Raw genomic sequence first — 9280 nt, forward strand, 5'->3', positions numbered from 1 at the left:
CCTTGTGGGACCATTTTTCTGACATACTATGTTGTGGGGACCCACTGTTTCTTGTGGGGACCAAGCAAACGCTGTTTTCGGGTCAGGGGTTAGATTTAGGACTAAGGTGTGAATTGAATTTTGGTTAGGGTTAGGTATGTAATGGATAGGGTTACGGTTAGGTTAAGGTTTCCCTAACCCATATCCTACATTTCTACATTTAGGCTGTAGAAATGAATGGTAGTCAAAGGAACGTTCCCACAGAAATAGCCACGCAAACATGTGTGTGTGGTGGGGGCATGTGTGTGGGGGAGGGTGTGTGTGTGTGTGTGTTGGCCTGCGATGGATTGGTGACCTGTCCAGGGTGTTCCACAACTCTGTAAGGATAAGCAGGTATAGACCATGGATCAATAAAGATGTTTATTGGGGAGGATTTCTTTTCCTTTTGATTATGATATATTTGTGATACATTCATTAACAAGAAAAAAGTTACTACATACTACACAAAAAGGATAAAATTCAATTAGAATTCCTACTTGTTTTTCTCTTTATTTTTTGTAACTTCATTCTGTCCAAATAAAGTTGAATTGACTCTAAAAACCCAGAGAAACCAATATTCAGCTGAACCCACAGCGCCATCTAGAGGAAGTGCTGTGGGTTCAGCTGATCAGTTGAAAGTTTTAGTGTGTTCATGTGTGTGTATGTGTGGCCTTGGATTTGCTACAGTGTAAGAACCATTTCTCCAACAAATATTACTCTGCAAGGACTGATTGCTCCTTAGGTGCTGTTTTGAGGTTAGAAGTTAGATTTAGGACTGGATTAAGGTGTGATTTGAGTCTAGGTGTGCACTGGTTATGGTTAAGGTTGGAGTAAACGTTAGGAGTAGGCTATAGAAATGAATGACAAATGAATAAAAGTCAAAGTACTGAGGACGTGTGTGTGTTTTTTCAGATAATAAAATCACAGAAACGTAAAAAATAAATAAATAAATGAGGTGTCATGTTCAGCACTGAATGGGATGTGAAGCTTAATATCCAGAATCTCAGGAAGATCAAGTAACATGTCACAATATTTTTCCTACTATTGCCTTTTTGGGATGTTCTAAACATCACTTCCTTGTTTGAGAGTGATTGCATCAAATTAGTTTGAAATCTATTTAAATTCTTCTGTTTTATTTCTGTGTTCTGGTTGTATTGGTACCTGGTTGTTGACCTTACAATTTAAGCTCCAAAGCAAAACGGAAAGCAATTTGTATTTTTTGGCTCCATAGGTCCATGTGTGGCAGGAATTGTGGGCTACAAGATGCCGAGATACTGTTTGTTTGGAGATACGGTCAACACTGCCTCAAGGATGGAGTCCACCAGCCTGCGTGAGTCCTCAGTAATAATTAAATAAACCTTTACAGCTCTTAAAGAAAATTAGATTTTTAAATATCCTGTCCACAACTTGCTTTTCCTGCTCTTCTATAATGATGATTATGTTAAGGCCCTTGCTGTGCACTGCCATGCTGCAACTGCCACAAATGAACTTTTCAGAAGAATATTTTACACAAGAGAATATTTTACACCAGCATACATTTCAAGTAGTTGATTTTATTTAGGTAGGTATTTACAGCAACCTAAAAAGTTTAACTTAAACCAAATATAGCAACAAAAAAGAAGCTAATCTACCCCAACGTAAGAGGAAAGAGATCCATTCTGACAGTTTGAGAAGCAGAGAACTAAATAACTAAATAGCACTATGTTGCTTCACTAATTGAAGGACCCAAAGTCTGAATCATTTCTCCCACCTACAGAATAATCCACAAAGCTTTACTAACAGAAATCTCATATAAAAAACAAAAACTGAAATCGTTATGTAACTCTAAAAAAGAAACCAATCTGGGCTTAACATTGGTTCTCACTGAATCTATTGCAAATACAAATGACACGATTACATTTTGTTGTAAAACAGAACAGAAGAAGACTATTAATTAACCATTTTAATCCCTTTTTTTCCTGCAATATGCATTTCAATCCTTGGACTTCCCTAACACATGATATTTATGAATTATTACATTTTATGTTGGTTATGTTCAGGGGCGCTGTACAGTATGGGGGGGAAAGTTATGACTATTCTAAGGGTCTCTGACCAACAGGGGTCCCTCCTGAAATAAAAAAAAAATTGGGGGCCCTGTCAATTACAAAATTAATTATATTGTATTTTCGAAGATTGTTTTTAGCAGTAAAAATTTAATGTTCCCCCTCCCAGTCCAAAAAACACACATCCATATTTGCCCTGAACCCCCCTGGATCTGCATGAAATGGTTGGTTCCTGCTTGGCGCGCCTGACGGTGACGATGTTCAGCAGCAGTCAGTGGAAAACAACAACGACTGTGACAGTTACTTTGCTACTAAGAATAATTATAAAATCAGGTTTTCAAATAAATAAAAAAAATAGAGAGAGGGAGAGAGAGAAAAAGGCAAGAGTGTTAATTTAATTTTTTGTCAGGGGGCCCAAGATTCCTTGGTTATGTTAGTGAAAATGTAGGTTTTATATTAGGCAACAATTGTTGCTGGTGGGAATCTGCATAGTCTAAACTAGTTTCAGGCGTGGCGTCATCTTGTAGTGATCATTCAGTGCAAAGGCTCCACTTTGTGGAAAGGATCACCTGTTGGGGCAGTGAAATAGGGGAGGGTTTCAACTGTGGGATGTAGAAGACAACATCTTGAGGTTCCTTCAGGTCTAGAAAATCTTAAACATCTTACAGTTATAAGCTGTGTGGGAACAGCAAGGCATATAAAATAAACAGCAAACCATGGACACACAGCACAGTGCTGTCTCTGTATTATGCTAGCTGCAACAATTGTTGCCATGGTTACATTCACTCTTCTTATGATCAAAATATGGATGAATGGATACAATTTTCTTTATACATCAGTAGAAGACACTTTAAAGAACATATGTTCAAAATATTTGTTTATTTAAATATTTTGCTGACTTCCTCTTGTACAGGTTTGTGTACCTCCAGCGTTACAGGCAGGAAGTAAAGAGGTCTGGTCATGTGACCTTTCACACTAGATACATGAAATTGATATTGCTTAAAATAGACACTCTATTATTTTATTTTAAAACTTCAATTAGCTGCCAAAAGTCAAAACAAGTCTTCTAGAGCTTCCAGAAGTTAGAAAAAATGTCTGGCAACAATTGTTGCCGGTGGGATTAAATAGGTTAGTCCACTAAAATAACAATTATTAATTGTAGATCGAGCAGGAGGCTAACTTCAACACCATCTAACATAGGTGTTAAAGCAAAAACATACATAACAACTGCAAATACCATGTAGTTTTATTTTTATTCACTGATTACTTGTAACCGTTGAATTCTTAACCAATAGTTTCTAATACCTCCTTTTCTAAATTGTACAAATGCCTAAAACAGCAATAAATAATCAACACTGTAAATACTTCACTACAATAATATTTAAAAAATATACTCTGCTAGATATTTCTCATCAAAATCTTTTTCTATAATTCCATTAAAGCTAGAGATGTTGACTGATTTTGCACTGATGTGGAAGATCAGATAAGTCGTGTTTCTACAAAAAAACGACAAAAAATATTTCAGGTAACTCAGGCACATGCCTATAATTTACAAAGTACTGCATGTTTACAATGTTCTTTCAGGTATATTGTAAGGACATAATATTAGTTCCCTTATCAATCGCACCGCAAAAAGCTTAAGCTTTGCAGAGAAGCACCTGGGAATCTGCTTAGAGCTAAAACTGTTGCTCCAAATGTATTTCATATGTTTTCCTTTTCCAGCTCAGAAAATCCACACCACTTCAGAAACCTATTTGGCTTTGATGAAGGACAACGCCTATGAGCTGCAGCTACGTGGAGAGATCGAGGTTAAGGTAACGGATACAAACCAAGCTCTCAACTTTTAAAATTGTCTTTGTGAAATTTTACAATCTTTATATTTTTTTCAGTTTGCTTGGAAAATAATACACAGTGAAAACATGAATCTCTAGTTCTACTTAAAGGAAAATTCAGTACATTTTCAAATGATGGACTGTAGGTATGGTGAAGATGAGTGGGGCCTTTTATTTAATTCAAATCAAATATCCCCACTCTGTCTGTCTGTGAAGAAACCCAACAGACATTATATTGAATATATTACTTTAAATACAGTGATAATGGAGAGAAATTGTAAATCGACTGAACTTATAAAGTACCTTTCAAGTCATATTGACCAAGACTTATGACACCAAGACAACAAATGTACACTGGAGTTACATTTTTACACTGATTGGTTGGCAACTTCGCGTTAAGTGGCTTGCTCAGGGGCACATCAATATGTGACAGGAGGAAGATAAGAGTCAAACCAACAACCTTCCTGTTGTAACACAGCTCCTCCACCCACTGAGCCACAGTTATCCCTAAAACACAAAGTTCTTAAACAGTTTATGTATCAGAAAATGATTTTTTTTTTAAATATTCTGGTTCTCAATGAGTCTTAAAATTAGGTAAAGAGAATATTGGATGGGGCTGCACAGTTGGTAGCACTGTTGCCTTGCAGCAAGAAGGTCCTGGGTTCAATTCCCGGCCCGGGGTCTTTCTGCACGGAGTTTGCATGTTCTCCCTGTGCATGGTGGGTTCTCTCCGGGTTCTCCGGCTTCCTCCCACAGTCCAAAAACATGACTGTCAGGTTAATTGGTCTCTCTAAATTCTCCCTAGGTGTGAGTGTGTGTGTGTGCATGGTTGTTTGTCCTGTATGTCTCTGTGTTGCCCTGCGACAGACTGGCGACCTGTCCAGGGTGACCCCGCCTCTCGCCCGGAACGCTAGCTGGAGCTTGTCCTCTAAGGACAAGAGTGTTAGAAAAATGGATGAATATTGGATGAACAACAACAGAAGATTAATTATTCCGTTTAAATGTTCAAAATTTTACCTGAAACAAAGACACATTTTGTGAAGAACTAAGTCCTCCTCCATGACTCAGTGCCATATAAAACCATCTATACCAACAGGAACTGGCCAAAAATCTCTATGTTGTTCTCATCTGTTAAAAGGACACTGTTGCTCAAGTTCTGTTGCATGATTAAACGCAATTCTGCAAACCCACTTGTTTTTTTGAAGGAAGAAGTATTTTGCTAGCAGCATCTAGATTCTAGGTGCTACTTCTCTCATTCAGCAAGCAATAACATGGCTCTCTCAATACTTTCACTTTGTGACAATTAAAGTCAACTCATACAACAAAGTGAAACCTTGTTTCTCATGGTTTCTCGCAATCAGTGTAGTTATTTTAATGTAAACATTTGATTTCAGTGCTGTCTAGCAAATTGTTTAGCCAGTATTCATCACTTGCACCCATCACTCTCCTGTCAGGGTAAAGGCAAAATGAATACATATTGGCTTGTTGGCCATAAGAGCTACAGCGTGCAGAATGACAGTCTGGTTTGCAACTGGAATCCCAACATGGCCAGAAAGAAGAAGACGGTGGCTGGCAGTCAGGCCTCTGTAGGGAACGTGAGTATTAATGTCTTCAGATTGTTCGGTTGGCACTCTGACATGTTATCTCACAATATGTGCATCTCTTATTTATTTACAAGTGTTCTTATTGTCGTTGTTTAGAGAGGACTATTTGTTATCAACATGCATGGTAGCCTGAAAAGAAAACAACAGATCTGATCTTACTGGTGGTGTTCTCCCAACAACCATTTCTGTCACAGTGAAACTTTACAAAATGTGTCCAATAAACACTTAATTTATTGGACATTTCAGTGGCTGAAATGCCTAACTTACAGACATTAAAATATGTTAAAGTTCTATATATTTGAGCTGTAACTCATAATTGAAGAATATACAGTACAGACCAAAAGTTTGCACACTTTCTCATTGAATTCAATGAGAAAGTGTGTCCAAACTTTTGGTCTGAACTGTATATCTTTAGTTTGTGTTTACCAATAACTTTCATTTGCACAAAGTTGACAGCCTGAACAGTTATGTTTTGTATCCCTCTATCCTCCAGCAGTTACTGTATAACCAGGGGTGAAACACCGGTCCGGTCCGGTCCGGTACGGCGTACCGCTAAAGGATTTTTGCGCCGGTCCGGTACCGGGAGAACGGCTGCAATAAAGCCGTCATTCAGAACTGCTGCACTTCCGAGTCAGAATAGATGTGCTAGCAATAGACGGACCAAAACACGAGTTAATCCGTTTATAAAACGCATTTTATTTTATTTTTTATTATTATTCCGAAAGTTTCTCTCTCTTCTCCCCTCCACCTCCTCAACCCTCCCGGACCCCGTAGCTTTCGTCCGCAGTCTTCAAACTTTCTCCCCGATGTTCATCGTCTGTGCTTGTTGCAAAATGTCCCAATTAAAAGCAAAAGAAGAATATCTAGTTGTGTTTCGTGTTATTTTTGCTCAATTAAAACAACATAGCACACCTCGAAAACAGATGTTTATTAGCTTATGCCCGGAAATATCACTGGTATTAAACGATAACGTAGCCTATTGTACGAGCGTCTTTCTCTAAAAGACGGTGGCTGGCTGCTGATTGGACTTGGTGCGTTTGATTTATGGACGGGGACATTTTACACAGGCGGTCCACAGACATAAAAAATGCCGCTTGCGCTGGGACAGGACGAACAATAAATCGCTTATCATTTATAAACTTTAAAATATAAACCGGGAAAACACCGCAGGACAGTGAATTATTTTAATTCAACGAAACCAAAACCTGATAAAAAGTGCAGAAAACAATGATATGCTCAAAGGAAAAGAAAGTGATGCCGAAGTTATTTATAAAAAAAAAATTGCATTGAAATACTATTAAGAGTAACAAGTACCTCATTACAATTTTACTTTAGTTACTTTTTGATGAGCAAATGTTCTGCTCATCCCAAAGAAAATAAGAACAAATTGGTCTCAAATTGTTTTGATTTAAAGGAGCACATTTATATATATATATATATATATACAAATATATATAAAAGCAAAACAAGATATTATGTGTATTTTTAATGAGACAAGTATTTTAAGTCAGTTGTTGTTTGTTACTTCCATCTAATAGTTTTAACAAACCGACTCCAAACTAAGCACCTGATGTTCTGTTTTCAGTTTTCGTCAACGCAAATTATGACCACAAGTATCTGATAAAATATACATTTGTTGTTCAAATATTAACGTTTACAATGCCTTCAATTCAGCAAGAGCTTTTCGTTTTCTCAGAGGTTAACTTGATGGGTTGTGCTGTCTGTCTTCCGATTGATGCAACTCCATGAGATCTTTTCTCCCCTCCCCTCCAGGGGGTCTTTTTGTGGGCTCCCTACGAAAGTAGTCTGACAGGAAAGGGGGAAGTAGAGGGGAGAAGACATGCGGCAAATATCGCCGGGTCCGGGAATCGAACCCGCGACGGCCGCATCGCGCTATCCCCTACGCCACCACAGCACGCCCCAAATCCATGAGATCTTAATACAAACCCAGCCAAAAGATCAGTGCAGCTTTTTTTTCTGGTATTTTCTTACGTTTTATCTATACTCATTAATGGATATGATTTCAAATGTAACCGAGTAACTTTATTCATAACAAATTCAAGGGAAAGGAAAAGTTCAGGTTTTGTAAACAACCTAAAGGACAAATTAGACAAACTGTAATAACATCAATAAATATAAATGTAACTAATTACTTTCCACCCCGTATGGCAGAATCTATATTTGTTTCACATTGTGAAGTGCTTCTACGTTCTGCGTTATCCATACAGGGACTGTATGGATAACGCAGGAAAAATATTAGTGCAGTAAAATATTAATGTTTTTTATTTCTTTTGGTTCACACAATGAGCCCCTGACAATTTTCATCACAGTACCGGCAAGAATTGAAAACTACTTTCACCTCTGTGTATAACTCAACCTAGAAAATAGACTTTTTTGGTAATGGACATTGCAGATGTTGTAACTGATTGCTCTCAGTTTTTTATCACTCTATACCTTATCTTTGTGACTGAAACTTGTATATCTGTGCAGTCGTCTGTCACGGTGCAGAGCCTCAGCGACAATGCGGCCACGCCCGTTTCCCTTCGCTCTTCAGCGCTGAACCAAACGCCCAAGATGCCTCGGACAGAGAGGCTCAGTCTGAGCGTGGCCGCTCAGATGGAGCCGTACGGGGGAAGCTACGGGACCCTGGGCTCCATGATTGGGGGCCTCCAGGGTGGAGACGAAAGTCCAGTGACCAGCCAGCGGAGTGGGCTCAAACCAGACCTGTTGCCTGGTTCTCACCAGCAAATGTGACTTTATCACTGTTGTGTCCATTGAAATGTAATTCCAAGAAAAATTAGTTTGCAAATTATGTTAATGTTTTATTATGGAAAAAGAACATCATAATAAAATTATTTTTTTGCACTTAGAATTCAACAGTACTTTCAACTTGAATATTTTGTCCCGCGTCGCAAGTGTTTGGCATGGATTGGAAGGTAAATGTCTGGAAAAGAATTTGGTAAATGGCTTTGAACTTGTATAATGCTTTATCAAGTCCAGAGGACCCCAAAGTACTTGACGCAATAGTCTCAGTCGCAATTTTAGTGACAAAATTGGTAGAGTTTGTTTAGACTGGTCGGTTGTCTAGGTTTTCAAGGCCTGGCTTTTAAGGATAGTTCACAAATGCGAAATTGTGCTGAGCTTGCATCTTTTGAAAGGACATTATTTGTGTGCTGTTTTCCCATATCATGTTGGATCACACAGTTTTGAACTGTTCGAGCCAACATGCCACTGGCATGTGAAGGTAATTTGGTTAGGAGGATGCAGAAACCAACCACGGCACAATCCTTTCACAAACCAGGAAAGACTGCTCCAATATCAACCAGCTCAAGGTCGAGGTGACCGGTCTGACTCCTTTGAGAAGATATGTTTGGCAATGTTGGAACTGAGAATATGATCAAAGTTTTAAACCAGGAATTTGGCCACATATCCAGTAATGTGAAGAACTCTGGAGACAGCTGACCAGAGGAGCGATCCAGGAAGGTTGTTCCAGCCTGCCTTTGGAAATGCTCTGTAAGAGCTTATTAGAATCAACTCTCATAATAGAAGGGGCGTTTAACATTAAAAACTGAGGAAAGATATGCTTAGAAAGCTCCTCTCAAACTATTTTGGTTAGTTTTTGTTTTGCCAAGATACTTCAAGAGAGCTGCCTGTAGTAAGCGCTTTATACAGTGCTAAGTCCAGAGGACCACAAAGCACTTTAGGCTACATTCAGTCACATTTACAAGCAAGTTACATTGTAGCCATGGCTGCAACTGGGGGCAAGCCAGGCTGCCATGACCGC

The 9280-nt window shown here is 38.6% G+C and overlaps 1 protein-coding gene across 4 annotated transcripts in view; it reads left to right on the forward strand.

Moving 5' to 3' along the window:
• Positions 1-8299, forward strand: part of LOC114141909 (uncharacterized) — a 19171-nt gene extending 10872 nt beyond the window's left edge. For 3 of the 4 annotated variants that reach the window (XM_028012814.1, XM_028012823.1, XM_028012841.1), the window contains 4 exons: positions 1250-1348; positions 3783-3874; positions 5347-5487; positions 7987-8299. In XM_028012814.1, the coding sequence (XP_027868615.1) occupies positions 1250-1348; positions 3783-3874; positions 5347-5487; positions 7987-8250 (596 nt within the window). In that variant the 3' untranslated portion in view covers positions 8251-8299. Of the gene's footprint in view, positions 1-1249; positions 1349-3782; positions 3875-5346; positions 5488-5989; positions 6122-7986 lie in introns of those variants that run through there. The other variant, XM_028012832.1, reaches the window with a different exon arrangement.
• Positions 8300-9280: the final 981 nt, after the last annotated feature.

Source organism: Xiphophorus couchianus, chromosome 1 (genome assembly GCF_001444195.1).
Source record: "Xiphophorus couchianus chromosome 1, X_couchianus-1.0, whole genome shotgun sequence".
NCBI lineage: Eukaryota > Metazoa > Chordata > Actinopteri > Cyprinodontiformes > Poeciliidae > Xiphophorus > Xiphophorus couchianus.